This window comes from Pinus tabuliformis, chromosome 9 (assembly GCF_031772625.1).
Source record: "Pinus tabuliformis cultivar Carrire ecotype Pingquan chromosome 9, CPIR1, whole genome shotgun sequence".
NCBI classification, from domain to species: domain Eukaryota; kingdom Viridiplantae; phylum Streptophyta; class Pinopsida; order Pinales; family Pinaceae; genus Pinus; species Pinus tabuliformis.
The window spans coordinates 635,175,840-635,202,740 of NC_142307.1; the positions used below are offsets into that span (position 1 = coordinate 635,175,840).

At 38.4% G+C, this 26,901-nt stretch overlaps 1 protein-coding gene across 1 annotated transcript in view; it reads right to left on the bottom strand.

The window, feature by feature from the left end:
• Window positions 1-11,819: 11,819 nt before the first annotated feature.
• The window catches only part of LOC149150233 (uncharacterized), a 74,050-nt gene continuing 58,968 nt past the window's right edge, over window positions 11,820-26,901 (bottom strand). Inside the window, exon 6 of the mRNA XM_089442741.1 lies at window positions 11,820-12,233. Coding sequence (XP_089298867.1) covers window positions 11,820-12,233 — 414 coding nt within the window. The remainder of the gene's footprint in view (window positions 12,234-26,901) is intronic.

The window sequence follows — 26,901 nt, forward strand, 5'->3', positions numbered from 1 at the left end:
GGACTCAGGATCTTTCATAAATGATTTGCTTTTGTGCGCCTTTGACTCTGAGTCCTGGATAGCCTATTTCCATCAGCATTTGTTGAGTGATACTCTGGAATCCGCAGCCCTGCTGTATGCGGTATCCATCTGCGAAGTCATCTCCTCTCTGTTCTTCTAGCTCTGGCGCTTTTCCTTAGATGTTTCCTGCATATAGATTTATATCAGTTGCTGACTTATAGTTCACGTAAATAAAAAGAGACAGAAGAAAAGATTGACATGAAAGCAATTAAGTTCTAATGAATGCATAATCATGTCACCCATTATGACTTGACTCTTCGAAAAACGCAACATAATCATCTTTGGATACACAGGCGTACAATCATTAATTTCCCGTAAGGTGCGCGCCTAATTTTGGGCTCACAGATCATGCCGAGGAATGCCTGCGACGAATGGCTTCTGCGATTTGTATCGCAGCGTCGAAGATTGCGATGTAAATAAGTGGTATCGCAGCAATTGATGGTCTCATTCGTCGCAAACCATAGATCGCAGGTCGCAGCTTTGCATGGTCGCAAATCGCATATCGCAAGATCGCAAGGTCGCAAGGTTTTCGCTTTGTCACTTTGTGCTGCTTATGCGACATTGCGACATGTGACGTCGCATATCGGCCATCGGCGGTTCTTTAGGTTTTCCCTTTTTGAGCGCTTTTAATGCATGCGGTGCGATGAGTTCTCGCGTCGCTCCCTTTCAGTGTATTTATGCGCTTTGGGAGAGCGCTTCTTTTTTCCTTTGCGACGCGATATAGCTCTTAGGGAGTTAATACAAAAGATTTTTCAAACAAAAATATTTTTTGGATTTTTGGTTAAGGGTCCCCCTTTGCTTGATGTTATTACTAATATTAAACAAAGAGGGGGGTTGTTGGTGACCACAACAACGGCGATTCACTGTGAAGAACCAGTTATCTTTGCATTTCTATTGACCGTTCACTTCCGAAACAGCAAAATTTTTATATGTCTAAATTTTGTTATGGACAGATAGAGTAGATTACCCCTCACCTTGTCAACGATATTTTGTCTCAACCCTTTTTATATCCCAATTGCTTGCTTCCTCAGGTTTTTTCTTGCATTCGCATCAGACATTACTTGGTCTTGATTAAAGATAAAATAAGGTCTTCTCTGCGTACTGGCTTAAAAGTATGCTCATTTGTCGTAGGTAGAGCCTCTGCTGCCCGCAAGCGTCCATAGCCTCGACAGGGTTACCATGTTATCCAGCAATGATCCTTTTTCCTGTTTGAGGTTACTCGCAACATTCCAGAGAAAAATCCTTTTTGACACATTTTTCCTTTTTTAATTCTCTAAAGAACAATGTCTTGGTTTGGTGGCCAAATTATGACACAGTCATTCACTTGATTTACACTTTTGCTGAACAAGTCGGCTCGTGATGAGACCTCTTGTCTTTTGATTGCAACAATCTTAAGTCGTTGCCTTGTTTTGATAGACAGTATTGGCAAAGTCAGCAAGTTATAATATCTGTGATCATGATAAGCCGGCTCATGATGAGACCTCTTATTCTTTGAGATATAGTGTTTTCCTTGGATTATTTCTCTGAATGCTGTAATTTCCTTTTAGCAGGGAGGAAGTCATTGTTTTTCCTTAAGAAAGCTCTGGACGACAATAATAGAGTTTTTGAAAACAACAGTTTTGCAGAGAATGCTTATTTTATTATTGATGATACCTTTCATGGTGCTGATACAAAACAATTCTTTTACCAAAGGTTGCTTTTGTCAAAGTTTTTTAGAGGTTGAAACGAGTATCGTAATCAAAGTGAAGTTAACTCTATTTGTCAATAATAAAATTCAGATTTTCAAAAACTTTTGCTATTTGTACAAGCGAAATCAAAATCTGATAGAGAATTGGCGTGCTCTTTCATGAATCCTTTTTAAATGATCATTTACAACGGGTTTTATTCATAAAAAGAGAAAAAAAAAACAAAATAAAAACTAAAAACTAAATCTATCCTACAAAAATTAGAAGAATTCTCTTTTATGGAAAGTATAATTTAAGATTCAGTCCATTGATAGGTAAAGAATCTCTCCTACCTGCCAGATCCTGCAACACGAATGTAGACGAGCCTACGACTTCTACAATCTGAAAAGGGCCAAGCCACAGCTTTTGAAATTTCGTATTTTGCCCTTTTCTTCATGAGCCTTATCCCATTTCAAAACTAAATCACCCATCTGAAAGTTTTTTCTGGTTATGATGCTTGAGTCAAAAGAAGATTTTATTAGCGCTTGGTGATGAGCATGGGTTTTCCTAGCTTGTTCTCTTTGTTCTTCTAGTTTGATTATTTCCATTTGTCTTAATTGTAAAGAGGAAGTAGATACTTCATCGATATATTGCACTAAAGACAAAGAGGGAATGACTAGGTGAGTCGGAAGAACCACTTCTCTCCCATAAACTAAATTAAAGGGAGAAGTGCCGATTGAAGCTTTCTTTGTGATTCTATCAGCCCGTAAGGCATTTACCAGTGCTTTGTGCCAATTCTTTTGGTTTTGGTCGACTGTTCTTTTGATAATTCTGATTAGGTTCTTGTTTGTTGATTCAGCCAATCCATTACCTTGCGGATAGTAGTTGGCAGAATATTTCAGTTTGAACCCTCTTTTAAGCGCAAACTCAGTCATAGTATTTCCAGAAAAATATGAAGCGTTATCAAACATTAATGTTGTTGGCAATCCAAACCTAGTGATGATAAATTGATCTATGAATTCAATAATATTTTTAGAATGAACTGTCTTGAGAGGAACTGCTTCTACCCATTTGGTAAAATAATCAGTTGCCATAAGGATATACTTATGCTGCTTAGAAGAGTGAGGAACGATCTCACCTATTATGTCCAAGCCCCATTGACTGAATGGTTGGTCGATGTTGACTGGTTGTAGCGGCATGGACGGTTTCCTTTGTTTTCCTGCAGCAGTTTGGCAAACTTGGCATTTCCTTACGTGATTGTATGAGTCTTTGAACAGCGTGGGCCAATAATATCTTGCACGCAAGATTTTATGTGCAGTCGCATCTCCGGCATAGTGTCCACCCGTTGGTCCATCGTGGAGTTCCTGCAAAACCTTTTCAGCTTCAGTTTTCTCAAGACACCTAAGAAGCACAGAATCGTAATTCCTTTTAAACAAGACATCATTTATGAGCTGGTATTGTTTAGCTTTTAATCTCAGAGCTCTTTTCTTGGTATGATCCAGACGTGATGGAGCATACCCGTTCTTAAGAAAATAAATGGTGTCAGCGTATGATGATTCTGCATCGTTTAGGCTTACCTCATACGCTTGTACCTCTTCAGATGAGTTCTCCGGGATTTGCGATGCTCCGGCTAACATCTTGCAGAAGCCTTGACCTCTTACGATGTTTTCTGGTTTGATCTCAAGATCATATTCTTGTAAAGCGGTAATCCAATTAGCTCTCTTTTCGCCCACATCTTTCTGCACCAAAAGGTTTCTTACCGCTGGAAACGGTACTACGACTTTAGTGTGGGCTATAAGCAAGAAAGGTCTGAAATATTTGATCGCTTTGAAAACATCATATGCTTGTTTCTCTACGTCTGAGTAATTAATTTTAGCACCTTGTAAGTTCGAGCTAAAGAATGGGATTGGAGCTTCCGCTTTCTCTTGATTTAATTGGGTCAAAATCGCGGCATAGGATTTCTCTGAGGCAAAAGTGTACAAGATAAAAGATTCCGAAAAATTTGGGGTGGCCAAAGATGGAGCATTGATGATAGCTTGTTTGATTAAGTTGAACGCTTCGTGCTCATCTAGACCCCATTTGAAATTTGAATTCTTTTTCATCATATTTTGTAAGGGAGAAATAATACGTGAAAAATCCGAGACAAATCTTTTGACAAAATTGATCTGTCCAAGGAAGGATTGCATGGCTTTCTTGTTATGGGGTATGGATATTTCGGAAATTTCCTTGATTCTGTCGGGTTCTATGTGAATACCAGATTTCGACACTATGAATCCGAGCAATTTCCCTTCGCTTAATGCGAAGAAAGATTTCTTTGGGTTGAGCGAAATCCCATACCTCAAGCATCTTTGAAAGATTTGCTTCAAATCTTTGAGATGGTTGTTTCGTTTTTTGGAGTACACTATTATATCATCCAGGTAAATCACTACTGATTTATTGACTAACCCTTTAAACGCGATGTCCATGGCTCTCTGAAAGGTAGCTCCGACATTGATCAGACCAAATGGCATCTTCCGATATGCATAAGTGCCCCATTTGGTTCGGAACGTAGTCTTTAACTGATCATCGGGATGCACCAGTACTTGATTGTATCTTGAAAATCCATCCAGGAATGACATTAATTCTGAGCCTGCTACTGCCTATAATATTTGCTCCATAGGTGGGAGGGGAAAGTTATCTTTCTGACAGGCTTTTTTGAGATTTCAGAAATCGATACAGATTCTAATGTCTTCGTTTTTCTTCCTAACGGGCACCATATTGGATACCCATTTAGAATGCCTTACGGGGAAGATTATTCTGGCTCTCAACAACTTATTAAGCTCAGTTTTTATCTGATTTTCTAGGTTAGGGTGTATTTTTCTGAGCTTCTGCTGGACAGGTTTTTCATTGTCAATCATAGGGATAACACGTTGAATGATAGAAGTGTTGTATGTCTTTAGCTCATCGTAATTTCAGGCAAAAACGTTTTTGTATTGTCTCAGAAGACGGATATATGCTGATTTCTCTTCAGGGGCTAGGCCTTGACCTAGGTTAACGTTTTGTGGCTTCTGATCGGTCCCTAGGTTTACTAATTCATAGTTCAGGGTAGAACTGCAAAGTTTAGCATTGGCGGACTTTTTAAACCGACTTTTCAAATCATACAGATCTTCTAACTTGACCACTGATTTTGGTATAGCATTGTCAGAGCCATTTTGTTGTATTTGGTGATCATGATGGTCTTCGTCGATTATCTGATTTGAGTAGGATCCTTCAGAAGTAAGGAAATTTATGATGTCAGGATCGTCGTTGAACACTCTCCAATTGGTGATATTGTCAGGGATGGATGGTCTAAAGATTAATTCTATTGAAAACCTATCAGGACTAAAATCTTCGGAAGGGATAAGTCTAGAGGCTACGTTAGCTAACAGGTCTGCGCTCGCGTTTTGAATTCTTGGAATTGACGAGATGTTGAATGCTACGAAATGTGAAGTGAGATCTTGAACTAATGATTGATAATGCTTTAAATGACTTGACAGGCAATGTATGGTGTTACGTACCTGTTTTACGACGATCTCCGAATCTCCAAAGACTTGAAGATACTTAACATTTAATCCGATTGCTTTGTATAGGCCTTGAACCAAGGCTTCGTACTTCGTTGTGTTGTTCATGCAATCGAACTCAAGTCTGCATGTGAGCATAATCTTGTTCCCGTTTGGGTTAATCAGAACGCATCCTGCTCCTGCTCCCTCATTGGATTTAGATCCGTCAAAATATAATTTCCAAAATAAAGAGGTATTTACATAATTATCTAAAAAACTAAAACATTTTGAGTCATCAGTTTGGGAGAAATTTTCAACTTGGGATAAAACTGAATTCTCTAAGTATGGTGAAATATGAGCATTGAAATTACCTAGGAAAGAATCTATTGCGTAATTTCCTACAATGCTGCTATTGTATGTTATGGCTTCATTTTCTCCTTCCAGTTCTGTCACTATGTATTTTTGGTGCAACTCTCGTTCAACCTTTATCTGATTTGGTTTACCATTGAATGGTAACCACATGTGCGACCAGTCGGTTGAGAAATATCCATGGAGTTTCTCCGACCAATCCCTGCTAAGAATCAAACCATAGAACTCAGGGATATCAGCTACTAGAATGTCGATAACCTGACACACTTTTGGGTTAGACGACAATCTTATGATCACCTGATTAAGTTCACCAATCACTTCGACTTGGGATCGATCAAGTTGAACTATACGTACTGCGGATTTTTGAGGTTTCACATTCAATTTGGCACATATTGACCTGGGTAAAATATTCGTTGAAGCACCAGAATCGACCAAGCAATTGTGCATGTTTTTGTTGAAGATTTCATATGTGAGAAGAAAAGGAGGAGTATGAGGTCTTGATCTTCCTCCAATCAAGGCGATGTCATTTGGATCAATTTTATTGATCGTGTTAGGTGGAGGCCTTCCCAGATTGTGGGAAGCTACAGCTGTAGGTAAAGATGCAGTAGGCACAGCATGCAATTCTTTCATCATTATTTTCTGCTGGTGTTTCAATTTACTCAATTCATACAGAGTGATATTATCCCTAGTCTTCTTCATGTCATCAATGATGTTATATTCCATTTCATCCGACACTATGTGTTCTTGATGGAGGCGTTTGATCAGATTGGATTGGGCTAAGCTGGGTCGCTTTAGCAGTTGTCTTTTTTGTTGTGACCTTTTCTTTTGTTGCAGGGTTTGCGCCCTTTTGTTTTGGGGTAGTTTGGGGAGGATCAAGTTGATTTTTGCTTCTTGTGCTAACAGGAAATGCTTCTTGATCCTCTTCTTGTGGGAGGATGAAGTCCCACATTCCTTGTAGTTCTACGACCTCTTCCTCGTCGATCTGCCCTTCAGTGGTATTCTCTTCTTCTTCGTCTTCTTCAGATTCAACGTTTGAGACAACACTAGGTGGTTTTTCCTCCATGGGAGGATTTCTTTTAAAAGTCCTAAAGGGCTTTCTCGAAGAAGTCTCTGCTACTTGTTTCTTAATATCAATCATCTCATTGGACATGGCTTTCAACACTTTTTGTAATCCTTCCAAATCGAAAGGGTCTTTCGTTTGCTTCTTCTTGGTGTCTTCTTTGAAAGAGATCTTCTTAGATTTGCGTTCTTCTATAGCAGATCTCTTTTCTAGGGCTACCACGCATTTTTCCACTGCTAACGCTTCTGTCAAGTTGTCAACTAAGGTGGTATTGTTTTCCCTATCTACGAAGATAGCCAAGTTTGGAGGTAAAGCCGTGATGTACCATTCACATCTTACTTCCTCGCTGGGTTGTGAAGCAGCGGGGATTTTGTTGAGGATCTTATTGAACCGTAAGTTAAAATCTTTAATGGGTTCTCTAGCCTCAGCCTTAAGATTAGATAGGTCATTGATCAATGTCACCGTGGATCTGTCATCACCAAACTTGGTGAGGAACTGACTTTGAAAAATGTCCCAGCTTGTGATGGATCCGGAAGGTAACGAAAAGTACCATGACCCGGCTGTTCCTTGCATTGTATAAGGGAAAAGCCGGACAACAGCGTCTTCGTTAGTGACTCCGTTGAGATTAACAGAAAGCATGAAATTATTGATATGTTCCTCGGCTAGCATTCCTGCTTCCAGATTGAATTTAGGTAGCCATTTCTCAGGATGGGCCGGTATAGGGCTCAGGGGTGGAGGCATTAAAACTGCCCCAGGATTGTTCCATGGAGATTGGGCCATCGTTGAGCTGCTAGTTAATGGAAGTGCAGAAGATGATCCCTGATGCTGAGAAGATGAAGATATTAAGATCTTTGATGTTTGAAGAGGAAGGTTTGTAGAAGATGGGTGAGTGAGTTGGAATGAAAGAGTGGGTGGTTGACTTCGCGGTGAGGGAGTTGATATGGACGAAGTGGATGAAGGAGTCTTACTGTTAGACTCTGGTGGTGTTTTCCTTGCTCTTTTCCTGGTAGGAAGAGGGAGTTCACTTGGTTGTATGCCAAATTTTTCACTCTTTAATCTGGTAAGGGGATGAGCAGGGTTGTACTGCGAAGTCACGCTGCTTTTAGATTTATCAGACTTCTGGTTAAAAATAGAGAATCCCTGGAGTTTACGAATCAAAGTTTGAATTTCAGGGGGTTCAATGATAGATTGGTCTGATATATTCGAATATGTAGCAGTGGTAGATACTCGAGCGACTTCAAATTCCGGGTTTAACCGTGTTGGAGAAGTCGAGGGAGTTGATGAGGGTGTATTACTCTCAGAATGGTATTTAGATATTGCTTTAGGTGCCATTCATAGTTCATGCCCTCCTTCTAGCGCCAAATATGTTGAGGGCCCTGAAATCGGGTCAACAACAAGGGGGATACCCACCCGGTCGGGAACCTAGTTGGCGGCTCCGTGCCCGTTTGGTGTAGCGGGTCCGACTGGGGATAACGGGACCAGCTTCCCGTTCTAAGGGGTGTGTGTGTGTAGAGTTTGGTGATGTGTGTGTGTAGAATATGATAACGAAAATCTGGAATTATTTCTAAGCTAGTTTAATTCTAAACTCTAAGACTGAATTTTATACTACTTTAATCTATCAAGAACAACACATCTAATCTACGCTAACCCGGGATAGAACTTTTTCCATTATGCGATCTAGAAAGATTTCACACAATAACTGGTAATGAAGATTATTCAGCTATTATGAGAATATAAATCAATTAAGATGAACCATCCTGCATAAAAAGTTAAGCAAAACGGTTGTGAACAGCATATCGCATAATCAGTTATTCATGTATTAAGCACAAATCAGTGACTCCACCGTACAAAAGTGCCAAATGGTAGTCCACTCATTCATACATTAACATATAAACAACATCAGCTGTATATTACTCTAAGAATGCAAGTAGAAATTCGTCAAGAGATAAAAGTACCATTTATGACTGATTTTATACTCACAGACCTTAAGCAATAACGATCTATTTATACTTACTTCTAATGCCTACTAAGAGTACAGAAGTGCAACATCAGTAGCAGGTATTAAAATGCAAACATAAATAAATCTTGATCCGTCCATTCATCAAAAACCCCCTCCGAGGGTGCAAAAGTGCATGTTCTGAGGACAAGTTTTTTGACAAAATTCCGGACCCTTCTCCAATGCAACGAGAAGGGTTAAATACTACTAACCGGCTAATTTTAATTACACAAATTTAGGGAACGGCTTCAAATGACCGCCCTTTTACTAAAACAAATTTATTTCTAAAAACTGAATCTAATTTCTAACCATTTCTGTATCTGCTCCTTAGTGCTGTAAGCGATGCGCTGTTCGCCGTGAAAGAGTCGGCTGCTTGTCCTTTCCTTTTGTTCAAGCTTGAAAATTAGAAATAACAAGAGCTGGCACCTCTTTCTGACAAACTAGAAGATATTTTTTGAAAGTGTTCTTCTGGAGGAGTGTCTTCACGGCGTGTATACTTAGTACAACTCAGATTTCTTTCAAACTGATTGTGTTGTTGCTATTTCGGTTTCCGGCCATGCGAATGACTCAATGAGCTGGGGATTTTGTTGCCTGAACGATTTTCTCAATTGAAACTTGTTTCCATTCTTTGTTCCAGGCTTTTCTGAGACGTCTTTCCCCTTAAGCGTTTTTCTTTTTGCTTTACCCAATTTGGGACTCAGGATCTTTCATAAATGCTTTGCTTTTGTGCGCCTTTGACTCTGAGTCCTGGATAGCCTATTTCCATCAGCATTTGTTGAGTGATACTCTGGAATCTGTGGCCCTGCTGTATGCGGTATCCATCTGCGAAGTCATCTCCTCTCTGTTCTTCTAGCTCTGGCGCTTTTCCTTAGATGTTTCCTGCATATAGATTTATATCAGTTGCTGACTTATAGTTCACGTAAATAAAAAGAGACAGAAGAAAAGATTGACATGAAAGCAATTAAGTTCTAATGAATGCATAATCATGTCACCCATTATGACTTGACTCTTCGAAAAATGCAACATAATCATCTTTGGATACACAGGCGTACAATCATTAATTTCCCGTAAGGTGCGCGCCTAATTTTGGGCTCACAGATCATGTCGAGGAATGCCTGCGACGAATGGCTTCTGCGATTTGTATCGCAGCGTCGAAGATTGCGATGTAAATAAGTGGTATCGCAGCAATTGATGGTCTCATTCGTTGCAAACCATAGATCGCAGGTCGCAGCTTTGCATGGTCGCAAATCGCATATCGCAAGATCGCAAGGTCGCAAGGTTTTCGCTTTGTCACTTTGTGCTGCTTATGCGACATTGCGACGTCGCATATCGGCCGTCGGCGGTTCTTTAGATTTTCCCTTTTTGAGCGCTTTTAATGCATGCGGTGCGATGAGCTCTCGCGTCGCTCCCTTTCAATGTATTTATGCGCTTTGGGAGAGCGCTTCTTTTTTCCTTTGCAATGCGATATAGCTCTTAGGGAGTTAATACAAAAGATTCTTCAAACAAAAATATTTTTTGGATTTTTGGTTAAGGGTCCCCCTTTGCTTGATGTTATTACTAATATTAAACAAAGAGGGGGGTTGTTGGTGACCACAACACCTCAGTATATTTAGCAAAATTTGGCTTGGTGAGGAACAAATGTTTTACCTCATGCTCAAGGAAAAACAAGTTCTCAAATGTGTCATATAATACTTTTCCTATTGGCAAGGCTTTAATGGATGAAGAGATTGCTTGTTTCTCAGCCAACTGTATGAGTCTATTGCCATAGTCCAATTGTGTCATGAGTTTATCATTGATGACCATAGGACTGGGTAGACCCTTTTCCCTCAAAATCTGAAATTTAGCCATGAACCAATCAATGGCTACCTGCATATTGTGGCACTTTTTTTCTAAATTAAGCATAAGGTTCCTTTTAGAAGGGACCTTCCTTATTTCTAGAATAGTGGCAATTATGTCTTCAATGTTTAGCTCATGTATCTCATAACTGTTTTTGCTATTGAGGAAATGGATGAGTCTATGTGCATCCTCAGGCTTATTTCCCAATTCCTCCTTCATTTTCTGGATATCTTCAGTAGCTATCTTTATTAGCTCTGTTTTCTCAAAAATAACTTGGATTGATGGCTAAATATCATTGAAAGAGTCAATGATATTGGCCCACAGCATTTCCTTGGTTTGTCTAAGTGGCTTCTCAAGTGTTAAAATCTTTTCCAGGATTTTGATCCTCTCACCCATTCTCTGGGCCCTTTGTGTTTCTTCTTTCTACTTGAGTTGGGAAAGTTTGCAGACATTTTCCAAACTTGCCACCTTTTTCTTCAATAATTTCATCTTTGTAGCCTAGATATCTTCCATGGCTTTCATAAGTTGTGCTACTTTGTCCCCTAGTGCTCCTCCTGTTGTAGTAGATTTTGCTGTTACTGGAAATTATGTTGCAGGTGGAGCTGTGGGTGCCAATGATGCTGCCAGTGTAGAAGGAACTGTTGTGGATACCATGGGAATGACAGTTCTGGAAGTTGTGGCCAATTCACTTTTCTTTGATTGAATTAAAGTGTCCAACTCCTTCTCTGTCTCCTTGAGTTGATCATTCAGCTTCAGGACCAAGTCCATGAGCTCTTCATGTCCTTGCTGGGCTTCTAGGACATCTAATGTTGGTGGATGATGTAGCTAGGGTATCTTTAGCTGCTTCTTGAGTGCAACAATATCATCATTTTTATTCTTAATTAGCTGCTATGTGGCTTTTATATCCTTGGGATTGTGTCCCAATTCAATTACTAAGTCCTCTAATGACTTGATTCTTATGTCCTTAGCCTGTGAGGAGGCCTTTTCCAACTGGAATTATGTAGATATGTTGTTTAAGGAATTCTGTAGTTGGTGGGCAGCTATGGCCTTTCCAGTCAAAGTGGAGTATATCATCTCCCCTATTTGCTTGTGTAGCTAAATCTGGTCTATGGCATGGATATCCCTTGCCATCACTTCAAAATCTAGTTTCTTGAAATTTGAGGCTGCTTTTGGTTGTTGAGTTGTAGGCTTGATAAAAGTCATCTGCATTTTTCCCTCTTTGATATCAAAGGCTGACATTAGCCTTGTTTTATTGGTAGGGGTCATCTTCAGGTACTGGGCATAAGTTTGGACCTTAAGCTTCTCATTCCTTGCTTTTATTTCCCTGTACCATTCCTTGATGTCTTGGTCTTTGTCAGCATGCATTTCGAAGGAAGATACCTCAAGACTGAGTTGCCTTTCCAACCCTTGAGTTTGTGATGTGGAGGGTGTGCCTTCCGATGGGGTGATGGGCCTGCTCCTATTCCTTTTGTGCTAGTGACTTTTTCTGTCTCCTCTGTGTATTCCTGTTCAGAGACAGGATTCAGTCTCTGTCTTTTTTCTTGGCTATTATCTGCATAAGTCTGTGAAGTGGCCCTTGTTGATGTGGTGGCCTCCTCCCTACTTTTCTTTAGGCTTTTCTCCTCATTTAGAGGAGTCTGAACAACTGAGGGGGTACTCATGGTTGTCTCTAGTTTTCTTGATTTCACTGGCTTGTCTGACTGTTCTGGCCTATTTGACTGCTCTGGCACCTGCAGGAAAGAACCCTCATTAAGTTGTTTTTCAAGATCGATTAGAGCGTTCTTTATGTCTATTCTGGTGTTGTCTTGATCAACTAGGGTTCCTTCCACCCATTCTGATTGGTTAGCATAGGCTTCAATCTTAGATATGGGATGGTGAATAAAAGGTCCCAGCTTGACCTTTTGCCTCTTCTTGGTGATGAATTCCAAAGGGTCATATCTCCAAAAAAAAACTTCTCTAGAACTTCATCTTCTGTAGTATAAAATCTGCCTCTTTCCCAGCCTCCCTAGAGTTACATATGAAGGGGCCTAGTTGATCTTTTATTTGGAAATTGTCCTTCTTCTTGGCATTTACAAAGTTTATCTCATCTGCATTGATAATTTTCCTGTAGTATTCTAATGCAGACAACCTCGTAGGGAGGTATCTTGGCAATTTGTATGGTGCAAGCATGCAACCATATATCCTAATTTTTGTGTGGTTCTGGTAAAGGTACCAGTCACCCACTTTGGTCTTCTTTGACAGTTGAAGGACTCTCTTTATTTCTGGACTGATTCTTGGAGGAGGGTTTCCAGTCAACATTGTCACAACTAGATGTAAAAATAATTCAATAAGTCTGAATAAGAGTATGGAGACTGATACTTGTGGATTAATGGGGTCCAAAAAATGACTGACCTGGGTTGACGCTTGGTGTCCAGTTTTTGGAGGGTGAATGGGAACTTATCAAACTAATAATATAAGAACATATGGTATAAAACTGAAGAGTATTTGAAGACCCTTTCATTCCCCATTCTTGTGATCTGCTCATGCATCCTATTAGCTATTAATGTGGAAAAATCATAAATGTTTGCAAGAGACTGTCTTGGGGTATAGATGGACATGAAAGCCAAGATAATTTCATCAATATACTCCTTGTGGAGTAACGCAAAACACAAGATATAATGGCTGCAATATTTCGACCCCAAGGGGAAAATATAGCTGCTACATATGGAGGGGGGTCATTAGGGATGTGCTTTTCCTCTACGATGAAGGTTTGGAACAGTTGGACCAATTTGGCAGAGCTGAGTTTGGGGTATAAGTCCAATAGGTCTCCTATTGAGAGGGGAGTTAGGTTTGGCCCTAGTTGGAGCTACAACATTTCATTGATGGATTCGACGGTAATGGTGAAAAGGACCTTCTAGTCATTAGACATGATGGTTCTTTGACTGGGGATGTAGTAAGCATAGCACATATGCATGATTTCAGGAAAAATGTGGACTTGGGGGAACTGGTACTTGGGAAAATTTGACTCCCAAAGGCCAATTTCATCAGCATGGTTTAGGAACTTGTCCCTACTTTGGAAATGCACTTTGATCAGGAGCTCTATGATAGTAGTATCTTTTATCTGGAAGTCTCTATTAGCAAGGGGAAGGTGGTCTAGATCTAAATGAGGTGTAGTGATGGGCCTCACATCCATTTCAATTGAGGTAGCCATACTCAATTCTTGTGGATTTGAGTGTGGGGAGGGGTTCAGAGTTTTTGGGGCAACGATGTTCTGTAGTGGTTTATGGCTCAAGCTCTTGAGTATTTTTAATTAATTTTTAACTTAACTAAAAACACTTAGCAACTAGTTACTTTGAAATTGACAGGGTATTTGGTGAATTCTGGTTTTTAAATACCTAGAACTGGGGTGAATTGGCTTTGAGCAGGGTGGCTGGTGACTGCAAATGGTTGAATGGGCTTCATGTAGGTTGCAAGGCCGACTAGGTTGTCTGCAGCATCCTTGGAGTGAAATTGTACATGGGTTGACAGCTTCGACGTTTGAAGGTGTTGTGCATGCATATAGAGGCTTGCAGATGAAATTTCAACGAAAACAAACAATTTTGGGGCTTTTGGCCTTTATACGCAAAATTTTATTTTTTTGGCAGGTACGGGTGAATAGTGGTTAATTTGTTGCATAGCGGGAGGGCGGTAGGCAATTTATTTCACACCACTTTTGGGTGTTCGGTGGTATTTGGGAAGGGCCGCCCAATTCCACTCATCGAATGACATGTAGCAATGGGGGTCAGGGGGAAAACCACTTTATCGGGTGGGTAAAGGACGGACGTCGGCTTGGCCTAATATGGATGAGGGCCATCGGATGAGGAGGGGGATGATCACACGGTGATCAGGTGGAAAAGTTGTGCGGAGGCTAGCGGGGGGCCTGACGGGCACTTAATTATGGCGGTATCAGGCTTAATGTGAGATTAGGTCATCGAGGTAATTAACAAGGATTAAAGGGGGCTTTATTAACTTGATTGCAGATCGATCAATTAAAGGTTTTGGTCGGGTTTTAAGGTGAAAATCAGAGTTATAATTAAACTGGGGTGTAAGGTTAATTTATACATAGGAGTTAAATATATACAGGAAATTGGGTTTTTGTTGGGATTTAATACAATAAAGCTATTAGTTAATATGAACAATGGGCGGAAAGGAAAAAACACTAAGCAAAATGCTTTTTTGTGAATTACATGTTTTTCACATATTTATATTAATACTTAGGGTAAAGCATTCTTGTGGGTTTTTGGTATGAAAAGTGTTTTATATGGGGGAGAATTGTTTTTCCTAGGCAAAAAGTGTTTTAACCTTAGGAAAATGAATGAACTGAACAGGGGGTGAACTTTTATGAGGGGAATCTAGTACATGATATCCATAAGTCTTTGAGCTGAGGGTCCGGTCCCTCCAAAAGTTAAAGAAATGCTCTGAGCCTCTTTGACTTAAAGGTTTTAAGTACTTTGAACTTTATTATGGGAAATTAGTTAAGCAAAAAGGTGAAATAAATGGGGAAGTTAATTAATTGACTTTGAAATCCATTTGCATGCTTGATTGTCCATTCATATTTGGAACATATGATGAAAAATGATAAATAGGATTTTTTTCTAATCAATCATCATACTTCTGCAACCTTTCTTCTACTTACCCATCTACTTATCCTACCATTTTTTCTTCACTTTATTAGGGTGCATTTAAGCTAGCAAACCCTTATCAATATTTTATTTTATTTACATACAAAACTATCTAAATCAAACCTTATGTCATCTGAGGGATTAGATTAACTAGTTGAGCTCCTTTTATTTACTCTACCTATCTAACTATCTGCCAAGATTACACTGTTTGGTCAAATTTTATTCTCTATCTATAAACATGAAATAGCCAAGTTTAAACATTTTGACTATTCATGGATTGTGGCATAAGTAACAAGCAGCACACAATCATTTATTAAGCATAAAAAAGTGAATAGTAGTGGCATTTTGATTTGCACACTTTCCATGGTCTCTTTTGTCTTTTGGGGTTCATATATTTCATTTTTTTGTTTGTGACCTATTTTCATTTTATTTTATGTTTTGTCCTTTGATTATTCTTTTAGGACACGACCTCTTTACATTTTTTAATTTTTTAATATGGAAAACATTTGCAAAAAGCAAAGGTATGTACAATATTACAAGGCTTAACCTTAGTCAATCAAAATTATGACTCCTATTCGTATAGGAACCTAACAGTGGCTCCACTGGGGGATGGAATTTCTTTGTGAAATGTCAATAACTTTGTAGATTAGTAGCCTTTGAATTGATGTTGATATTACCTTGCAAAATTATGCTCCATGCCTTTTTATTATTGATACTTATGATAGTGAATCTTTAAAGCTCAGGGCCTTCTCTTCGGGCTTCAACTTCAGTGACCACCATCCAATCCAAACTAAACTTTTGAAGAAAAATGGAATATGTACAATGGAAAGTAAAAATCAATAGTTAGGTTCAAAATAATGTTTGAGAATTCGACAGTTCACTGGTCCACCTTCTGCTTCTGTACCATCCATTTCTCCGAGGAAGAAAGCATTATTACCTCTAAAAGCATAAATGATATATGGGCATTTCCATAGGAAATCAAATTTCCCGTGTTTACCTTTATCTTCCCTCCTTGAATCCCATTTTAGGACTTTGTCACCAAGGTAGAAATCCTCAGCCTTGGTCCTTTTATAAAAAATCTTCTTGATCCTTTCCTACACAACCTGAGATATGATGTACACTTCTTCCCTAGTTTGTTGTAAATGAATTGTTTGGTTGATTCTTCTTTGGATGTCATTTGGTTCAACTTGCAATTCTTGGAGCAGCTTCATTACTGGTGTTCCCAAGGAAGATGGAAAAATAGCTTCCATCCCATAAACTAGTTGGTAGGGAGAGGTACTAATTGATTTCTTTGTGGTTAGTCAGTGTGCCCATAAGGAATTGACTAGCTTTTTATACCATATTTTCTTATTGTCCTTCAACAACTTTTTTATGATGTTCACTAGGCTTTTGTTTGAGGATTCTGCCAGTCCATTTCCTTGAGGATAATAGGCTGTGGAATGGCCCAGGGTAATATGATACTTGTTGCAGAAATCTATCATCCTTTTGGATTTAAAGGCTGTTGCATTATCAGTAATGAGCTTAGTTGGACATCCAAATATTGATAAAATGTTGGTTTCAAGGAAGGTTATGATAACAGTGTCAGTGGTGTGTCTTGAAGATATGGCCTCTATCCATTTGGTGAAATAGTTTGTGGCAGTGAGGATCCATTTGTGTTGGGCAGAGGAAGGTGGGTGAATCTCACCAATGAATTCTAACCCCCATTGTTGAAAAGGTGTTTCAGTAGAGATTGTTTTTAGGGGTAAAGGTAGAAGATTTTTATTTCCCTCAAAAATTTGACATTTGTGATAGGAGGTCACATGCTTCTTTACATCAGAAAACAAAGTTGGACAGTAGAAACCATCTCTAAGATTTTATCTGTAGTGGTTTTCCAGTAAAGGTGTCCTCCACAGTCACCTGCATGAAACTCTTGTAATACTTTGTCAAACTCATCTTTTAATAAACAACTAAGAAGAATACCTTCATGATTCCTCCAAAACAAAGCATTGTCTAATATACAAAATTTTAAGGACTTCATCTTCAAAAATCTACTTTTGGTCTTAGATAATCCAGGAGGAGCTTATAGATTTTGTAAAACATAAATGATATCAGCATACCATGGTGATTCAATAAAGGCCTGGCTGATTAGTGGAGTCGTCATCTCCTCTTCATTATCTATTTGTGCAATAAAGTTTATATCCAAGGCCTGACAGTTTGACTCAGCCATGAGCTTGGCTAAACCTTGGCCCTTGATTAACTTAGTTGGTCTGATTTCTATGTCATATTCTAAAATAGTAGCAATCCATTTTCCCCTCTTTCCATCTGGACCACCCTGAGTTAGGATGTCTTTGACTACTGAATTGGGAACATAGGCTATTATATGAGAATATAAAATATATACTCTAAAGTCCTTGATAGCTTTGACCAAAGCAAAAGCTTGTTTTTCCATTATGTTATATTTTAAGGAGGCATCTCTCAAGGCCTTGCTAAAGAAAGCAATAGGTTGTTCATAGCCCTGGTCATTTTTTTGTAGTAAAACTGCAGCAATTGTGTGCTGAGAAGCAAAATAAAATAAGATGAAATCTCTATCAAATTTTGGACTGACCAAAACTGGTGTTCTAGTTAAGGCTAGTTTAATGTCTTCAAAGGATTTCTTAGCCTCAACGGTCCATTTGATGGTTGAATCTTTTTTCAACATATTGTTCAGTGATCTAATTAATTATGCTAGATTAGAAATAAATCTCCTAAGAAAGTTAATTTTCCCTAAGAAAGCTTATAATTCTCTGATGTTCCTTGGATGTTGTATCTATAAGATGGCTTCTATTCTTGCAGGGTCTATTCGGATACCATATTTTGAAATTATATGACCTAGTAACTTTCCTTATTCTAATCCAAATAATGACTTCTTAGGGTTCAAAGAAATTCTGTATTTCCTACATTTAATAAAAACCTGCCTTAGACGATCCAAATGCTGGTTGTCAGATTTTGAAAATACAGTAATGTCATCTAGGTATATCACTAGGAAATCATGAATTTCTTTGGCAAAGGATATATCCATAGCCCTCTAAAAAGTGGCTCTTTCATTCATTAGCCCAAAAGGCATTTTCACATACATGAATGTGCCCCAAGGAGTAGTGAAGGCAATCTTGGCTTGGTCATCATGATGAACTAAAATATGATTGTAACCAGAAAACCCATCCAATAATGAGATCTTGGTTGATCCAACTACCCTTTGCAAAATATGGTCCATTTTGGGGAGAGGGTAATTGTCTTTAAGGGATACTTTGTTGAGGTTTCTAAGGTCCACACAGACCCTGATCTCACCAATTTTCTTCCTAGTTGGCACTAGGTTTGAAACCCAATCAGAAAACTTGATTGGTGCAATTATCTTAGCATCATACATTCTCTGGATTTCCTTTTCAATTGAAGGTAATAGGACAAGATTTATCCTTCTAAGTTTTTGTCTGAAAGTTTTTTTATTTTCTTTCATAGGGATTATGTGTTGTATGATGTTGGTGTCATAGGATTTGAGGTCCTCATAACTCCAACCAAATAAATCTTGAAATTATTTTAATAACTCAATGTATTTTACTCTTTCAGTGGGAGGTAATGCTTTAGAAAGTTTGATCAAGTTTAGATTTTCATCAGTGCCAATATTACACTCCTCCATATCAGATTTCAAAGGTTCCATTTTGGGCTTTCTAGGGACATCATTTGAATCAAACAGGTCTTCCAAAGGGGTTAATCCCTTAGGTAAGAAATTTTCTTTGAGATTGATTACTTCAGTGTCTTCGTTAATTATCTCATCAATCTCAACTTGTTCTAGGTTTTCTACATCTGATTTTGTAAATTTAGTGGGATGGAATCTATCTATCTCTTCACCTTCTATCTCATTTATTTCTATTTTATCTTTAGTGTCAAGGTCTATGTATGTGTCAGTATCTATATTGCTATTTAAAAATTCTTGTTCTGAAATCAAAAATTTGTTTATTTGTTTGTCATCAACAAATATTTTCCAGTTCTTCAAATTATTTGGGATTGCAAGCCTGTGCCTTACTTCAGCAGTGTACTGATAGTTAGGATGAAAGGGTAACTTGCAGGTGCTGGAAAACATTGCTAAACTATGAGCCTGCATATTATGTTTTCTAGGAATTACAACAAATTTGGTTTCTAAGAAAGTGTTTAGTATTTCTACAATGGTTCCTCTGTAACAACTTAATCTAGGGTCTTTGGTCATATATACAACATTAAATTGTTTTATCACTAATTTAGAGTCTCCCATGACAGAAAATCTTATAGCTCCTAGCTTCCTAACTAATTTAAGACCTAAAATTAGTGCTTCATATTCAACCATATTGTTAGTGCATTTAAAATTTAGTATGTATGCATGGCCTTCTGAATAATCATTCTCTAGATTGTATATCCAAACTCCTGATCTTGCACCAAACTTATTGACTGAACTATCAAACTCAAGATGCCACAATATCTCATGTTCATAATTAGTATCATCTATTTCCACAAACGTTTCCTCAACTTGACTACCTTGTTTAATGGAAAGTTTTAAAGTTTGGACAGTGTCCTTTTGTTTTGGAACTGCAATTTCTTTTGGTTCTGTATCAACACTGTCTAAAAGAGTTCCTTGTGTTTCATCAGTATTATAAAAAATAGAATCAATGTCTGAATGTACAGAGTAGATAGGAAAGTTTTGAGGTAGATCATGGCTACTCACCATGTATTTCATTAAAGTTTCTCGGTACAACTTCTTGGGTTGTCCAAAAACAGAAATTGTTGCATATGACATATCAAGTTGTAGAGATACCTGAAGTTTGGCTCCCCATGACCTGGATAATGGCATGCCATACTTTGGTGGGATGTCAGCAACTAAAATATCCATAAGGATTCTCTTGGTAGGATATTGAACTAAGGTAACACAGAGGTCTTTAATCAACCCTAGACACGTTACTTGACTTAAGTCAAATGAAAATAAGTCCTTGTAAGGTCTTGTAATGTTTAGGTTCAATTTTTCCATTACTGATTTGGGCATTAAGTTGTGGGAGGCTCCAGAATCTAACATTTCATTATGAATAATTTTGTCATGGATGCCAAGGCTAATGTAGGAAGGTGGTATTCCTCCTTCTAGTGGTTTGCCATTGACATATGGATGAAATATAAGTTTAGGTTGGTCATAAAATAGGTTAACAGAATCTTCATTTTCAGCAAGGTTCAAGGTCTATTTTATCTATGTTTTGTAGGTTTCATCCTTGATTAAATTTGTCAAAGGGACTGGAATCTTTAGCTTAGCTACCTCTGCTCCCAAATTAAAAGGCAAAAGGGATTTCTCTGTTTGAGGGTTTGAACTTTTGACAACAGGGATTTGAGTGGGATGGTCTTCTTTTCCTTTATTGGGGACTTATTTTTGTGAATTTTCCAATCTAGTATTTTGAGGTGTGTCCACTGGTTATTTGGGGGAAGTTGAAGAAGAGGGTTGATCATCAGAAGTTTGATTAGGGGTAATATCTTCAATGGTAGGACCAGAATAATTTTGGTTTTGTCTAGGGAGAATCTAGAGGATTTTAGAAACCGGGGCTTCTTTGATTTTCTTTGGTGATTTGGCACTTTTTTCTTGGTTTGGTCAAAGATATCAGAATTCTTTTTAATCCTTAGGTTATACTGCTTATGCACTTCAAAGATGGTAGAATTATAACCTTGTTTATAATCAAATGACTCTCCAGACTGGATTTGCAATTGCTGCAGCATATGCAATTCCTAATCATCTTAGGTCAGAAAAACAACACCTTCATCATATAATCCCATCAGGTTAATCTGCGTGTATTGCTCTGGGTCTTCAGGATGGGATGTTTCTGCATAATTTTCCTGGAAAGGAGGTCTTATATTCTGATCAGGTCCATTTTTTCCAATATTTTGGTTTTGGTTTTTCCTAAAGTTCGAGTTTCTAATTGGAGGTTCCTGTTGATTATCCCACTGGGGTTTCCTCTCTATATTCTCTATTCTATCCATTAACTTTTCCATGCCTTTTTCTAAGCTATCTATTTTAATGTCAGAGGGTGAAGGCTCATCTTTAGCTGATCCTCTTCTTTCATTCCTAACTCTAGCTCTTTTAGCTAATAAATTAGCCTCTACACTTACTGCTACACTTTGCATATCTTCTAGGGTTGGGGGGTTTCTTTCCCTGAGATGGAATGCCATGTTTGTGTCAAAACCATCAGGGAACTTTATTAATGCTAAGTCAGGTGGGGGTCTAAGATTAACTGGAATTGCATTGTATATATTGTTAAGTCTGGTGCAGTAATCTTGAGCAGTTTCTTTGGGTCCTCTCCTAATATTTTCATATTCAGAAAGGATCTATAGAGGATTCTTTTTCTTTTCCCATCTATTCAAAAATTGTTATTGAAATACTTCTAAACTATCAATACTATTATCAGGCAGTGATCTAAACCATTTTCTAACATCACCAACTAAAGTTTGAGCGAATAATCTCATTTGGACATCCACAATATCAATTTCATGAAGTTCAAAGTAGTCTGTCATTTTATTAACATGGTGTTGTGCAGTGTAGTGTCCTATGCCATCAAATTGGACGATTTTACTCTGGTAGTTTGCTAGCATGGCACCAAGTGGAGCATGTAAGACAAGGGGAGCATATCTATTTGCCATGGCTCTAAGCTGGGATGGGCTAAAATATGGGGTTGAGGCACTGGAAGATGATGCAGTAGTGGAGGATGAACCAGGACCAACAGGTGGTACCTGGGATATGATAGTTTGGTAAGGGAGTGAGGGTATGAATGGAGGTGGGTAATGAACTTTAGAGGTTGAAGGGAATAATGGTGAACTAAGAGTAGTGGATATCGGTTCAGAAAGCTCAGGGTTCCTGGCAGTAGTAAGGGATGACTATGGTGAGTTTAGGAGGTACTCATCAATTGACTTGTTGGCCTTTTAGACTTCAAGGTCTACAATAAACTCCAGATCTATGACAATTTCATCAAGTGCACTTTCATACCTTGTTCTAAATAGGGAAAGATCAAATGGCACATCAAAGGGAAGGTCTTCTAAAAACAACCACTCATCAAGGCACGAATCGTCCTTGATTAAAGGTGTTTGACTAAATGAACTTTCTTCTCTTTTGGGTCTTCTCGAAATCAGGTTGGGATTATCAGCTACTGGGCCAGGGTTTGGATCTAGATTAGCCCTAGTGTAATGAGTCCACCTTGAAGCCAAAATTTCAAGCTTTTTATAATTACTTTCTTTTTGTGAGATTTTGTAAATAACTTCTAATAAACCCTTTAAGAGGCTTGAAATAAAGATTTAAAATTTTCTTAAAGGTTTATTAAGACTAAGGATTTGATTGTCCCCAGTAGAGTCGCCACTATGTTATCACTCAAAATTTTCCTTAGAAGTTATCAGAAGAAGGAAGAAACTGAGGTAACCACAAACCAATCTTTTAAGTATAGGCTCTAGCCAACCTATGACTCAGAGAGGGCTCTCTCTATATAATTTAGCTTTGTTTCTTATGGGATTTTAGGCTAGTTCTTAGTGTTCCTTGGGGTTTTGGTTTTGATTTGAAGGTTGGGTGGTGGAATTCTTAGAGCAAATGGATAGAGCTAGGTCTTCAAGCCATTGGGCTATGGAGTCAACAAATGGATAGCAGGACTGGACCAATTCATTAAAGGGAATGTTCATAGGGCAGGCTAGCAGAGAAAAATGCAAATCTTTAGGCCTAATGGGTGAAGTAATTCCAACCAGGGTGAAAGGGCACTTAATAATCCTCAAACTGGGATCAGAATGGAGAAAAGAGGATAATCATGAATAAAGGGAAATTAAGAATCCTTTGCTATAGATCACAAGAAATCACCTAAACTAAGGAGCAGTCAAGAATTACTTAACTTAGATTTGTGAAGAAAACACATAATAATGCATAACAGTCAAGAAAGAGTGCATTTAAGAAATTTCTGAAATATCATTCCATGTTATAACATTTAGATTTTAGAGATACATAAAGATTATGGAAAAACTCGAAGGAAAACAACATTGAACATGAGAGAATACTTATTTGTATTTCGCTTTACACAAGAATCCTGTAAAATATCTAATCTTTATTCGTTGATCTAGTAAGTCAATCCAGCCATTGATACAATAGAATTTATGATTTGAGAGAAAAAGTCTATAGAAGTTTTGGAATCCACCCTACACACTTCAAATTGTGAAGTATTTATACAAAAATGTATTACAAAATATCTCAAAACAACTTGAGATTTATTCTAGGAAATACAAATATCTTCTAGCAAGAAGATAGAGACAACTAATGAACTGTTTCTTGCTATCCCTTTAATTATGGTTGTGCTGGCCTTTATGGTTGAGGTGTAGCCCTTTATGCTGGCTGATAGTTGTGGCATTTTTACGCTAGAGTCTTCTTTAATTTTAACTTTCATTTGATACTCTTTGTCCCTGCTACTCTTTGACCCTGTTGTGTTGCTTTTACCTGTTTTACTCTGTTGCCTTCATTTTTTCTAAACAGTAACTTTCAGTTGTTTATTTATCATAGTAAATCTGTCATTGTCTCCCACCATTCTTCATCTAGTAATTTCACATTTACCATTCTCCTATAAATCTCATCAACATTGGTATATTTAGAAAAATTTGGTTTGGTGAGGAACACATGTTTTACCTCATGCTCAAGGAAAAATAAGTTCTCAAATGTGTCATATAATACTTTTCCCGTTGGCAAGGCTTTAATGGATGAAGAGTTGGCTTGTTCCTTAGCCAATTGTTTGAGTCTGTTGCCATAGTCCAATTGTGTCATGAGTTTATCATTGATGACCATAGGACTGGGCAGACCCTTTTCCCTCAAAATCTGAAATTTAGCCATGAACCTATTAATGGCTACCTGCATATTATGGCACTTTTCTTCCAAATTAAGCATAAGGTTCCTTTTAGAAATGACCTTCCTTATTTCTAGAATGGTGGCAGTTATGTCTTCAATGTTTAGCTCATGTAGCTCATATCTACTTTTTCTATTGAGGAAATGGATGAATCTATGTGCATCCTCAGGCTTTTTTCCCAATTCCTCCTTCACTTTCTTGATAGCTTCAGTAGCTATATTTACTAGCTCTGTTAGCTAAGAAATAACTTGGATTGATGGCAAAATATCATTGACAGAGTCAATGATATTGGCCCACAGCATTTCCTTGGTTTGTCCAAGTGGCTTCTCAAGTGTTAAATCCTTTTCTAGGACTTTGATCCTCTCACCCATTCTCTGGGCCCTTTGTGTTTCTTCTTTCTGCTTGAGTTGGGAAAGTTTGTAGTCAGTTTCTAAACTTGCCACCTTTTCCTTCAATCTTTTCATCTCTATAGCCTAGATAGACATGTCTCCATGGCTTTCAAAAGTTCTGCTGTTTTGTCCCCGAGTGCTCCTGCTGCCATAGTAGATTCTGCTATTACTGGCAATGTTGTTGCAGGTGGAACTATGGGTGCCAATGATGCTGCCTGTGTAGAAGGAACTGTTGTGGATACTGTAGGGATGACAGTTTTGGAAGTTGTGGCCAAGTCACTTTGATTCTATTGAATTAAAGTGTCCAACTCCTTCTATGTCTCCTTGAGTTGATCATTTAGCTTCGGGACCAAGTCCATGAGCTCTTCATGTCCTTGCTGGGCTTTTAGGACCTCTAATGTTTGTGGATGATGTAGCTGGGGTATCTTTAGCTGCTTCTTGAGTGCAGTGATATCATTGTTTTCTTCTTAAGTAGTTGCTCTGTGGTTTTTATATCCTTGGGATCGTGTCCCAATTAATTACTAAGTCCTCTAAGGACTTGATTCTTGCATCCTTCACGTGTGAGGAGGCCTTTTCCAACTAGAATTGTGTTGATATGTTGTTTAAGGAATTATGTAGTTGGTGGTTAGCTATGACCTTTCTAGTCAAAGTGGAGTATATCATCTCTCCTGTTTGCTTGTGTAGCTCAATTTTGTCTATGGGACGGATATCCCTTTCCAACACTTCAAAATATACTTTCTTGAAATCTGAGGTTTTTTTTGGTTACTGAGCTGTAGGCTTGATAAAAGTCATATGAATTTTCCCCTCTTTGATATCAAAGGCTGACATTAGCCTTGTTTGATTGGTAGGGGTCATATTCAGGTATTGGGCATAAGTTTGGACCTTAAGCTTCTCATTCCTTGCTTTTATTTTCCTATACCTTTCCTTGATGTCTTGGTCTTTGTCAGTAGGCATTTTGAAGGAAGATACCTCAAGACTGAGCTGCCTTTCCAACCCTTGAGTTTGTGATGTGGAGGGTGTGCCTTCCGATGGGGTGATGGGCATGCTCCGATTTCCTTCTGTGCTGGTGACTTTTGTTGTCTCCTCTGTGTATTCCTGTTTAGAGACAGGATTCACTCTCTGTCTTTTTGCTTGGCTTGTATCTGCATAAGTCTGTGAAGTGGCCCTTGCTGATGTGGTGGCCTCCTCCCTACTTCTTTTTAGGCTCTTCTCCTCATTTAGAGGAGTCTGCACAACTGAGGGGGTACTCATGGTTGTCTCTAGTTTGCTTGATTTCTCTGGCCTGTTTGAATGTTTTGGCCTATCTGAATGTTCTGGCCTGTCTGACTGCTCTGGCACCAGCAGGAAAGAACCCTCATCAATTTGTTTTTCAAGATCGATTAGAGAGTTCTCTATGTCTATTATGGTGTTGTCTTGATCAACTAGGGTTCCTTCCACCCATTCTGATTGGTTAGCATAGGCTTCAATCTCAGGTATGGGATGGTGAATAAAAGGTCCCAGCTTGACCTTTTGCCTCTTCTTGGTGATGAATTCCAAAGGGTCATATCTCCAAACAAAAATTCTCTGGAACTTCATCTTCTGTAGTATCAAATCTGCCTCTTTCCCAGCCTCCCTAGAGTTACATATGAAGGGGCCTAGTTGGTCTTTTATTTTGAAATTGGCCTTCTTCTTGGCATTTACAAAGTTTATCTCATCTGCATTGATAATTTTCCTATAGTATTCTAATGCAAACAACCTCATAGGGAGGTATCTTGGAAATTTGTATGGTGCAAGCATGCAACCATATATCCTGATTTCTGTGTGGTTCTGGTAAATGTACCAGTCAGCCACTTTGGTCTTATTTGACAGTTGAAGGACTCTCTTTATTTCTGGACTGATTCTTGAGGAGGGTTTCCAGTCAATATTGTCACAACTAGATCTACAAATAAGTAAATAAAGTTTGAATAAGAGTATGAAGACTGATACTCGTGGATTAATGGGATCCAAAAAATGACTGACCTAGGTTGACCCTTGGTGTCCACTTTTTGGAGGGTGAATGGGAACTTATCAGACTGATAATATAAGAAAATATGGCATAAAACTGAAGAGTATTTGAAGACCCTTTCATTCCCCATTTATTTGAACTGCTCATGCATCCTGTCAGCTATGAATGTGGCAAAATCATAATGGTTGCAGGAGGCTGTCTTGGGGTATAAATGATCAGGTGCTCATGTCCTAAGTGTCGTAAAATGCTCAAAATTTAAAGTGCTTAGAACTGGTTCAAAGTGGAATGACTGAAAATTGTTCGTCTTCCCGATTCCGGCGTCGCAAACGGTTCGAAAAACGTTTCCGTATGAGGAAGTTATGGCAAAAAGAAGAATTTGTCCATAACATTAGAAATTTTAATTTTTCAAAAAAAAAATAAAAAATGAATATTCCGTCGGCATGAAATCCGAGGCAACCACCCAAACATTAAATGTAACTGCAGTTAAGTTGGCATAATTTTGGCAGGAG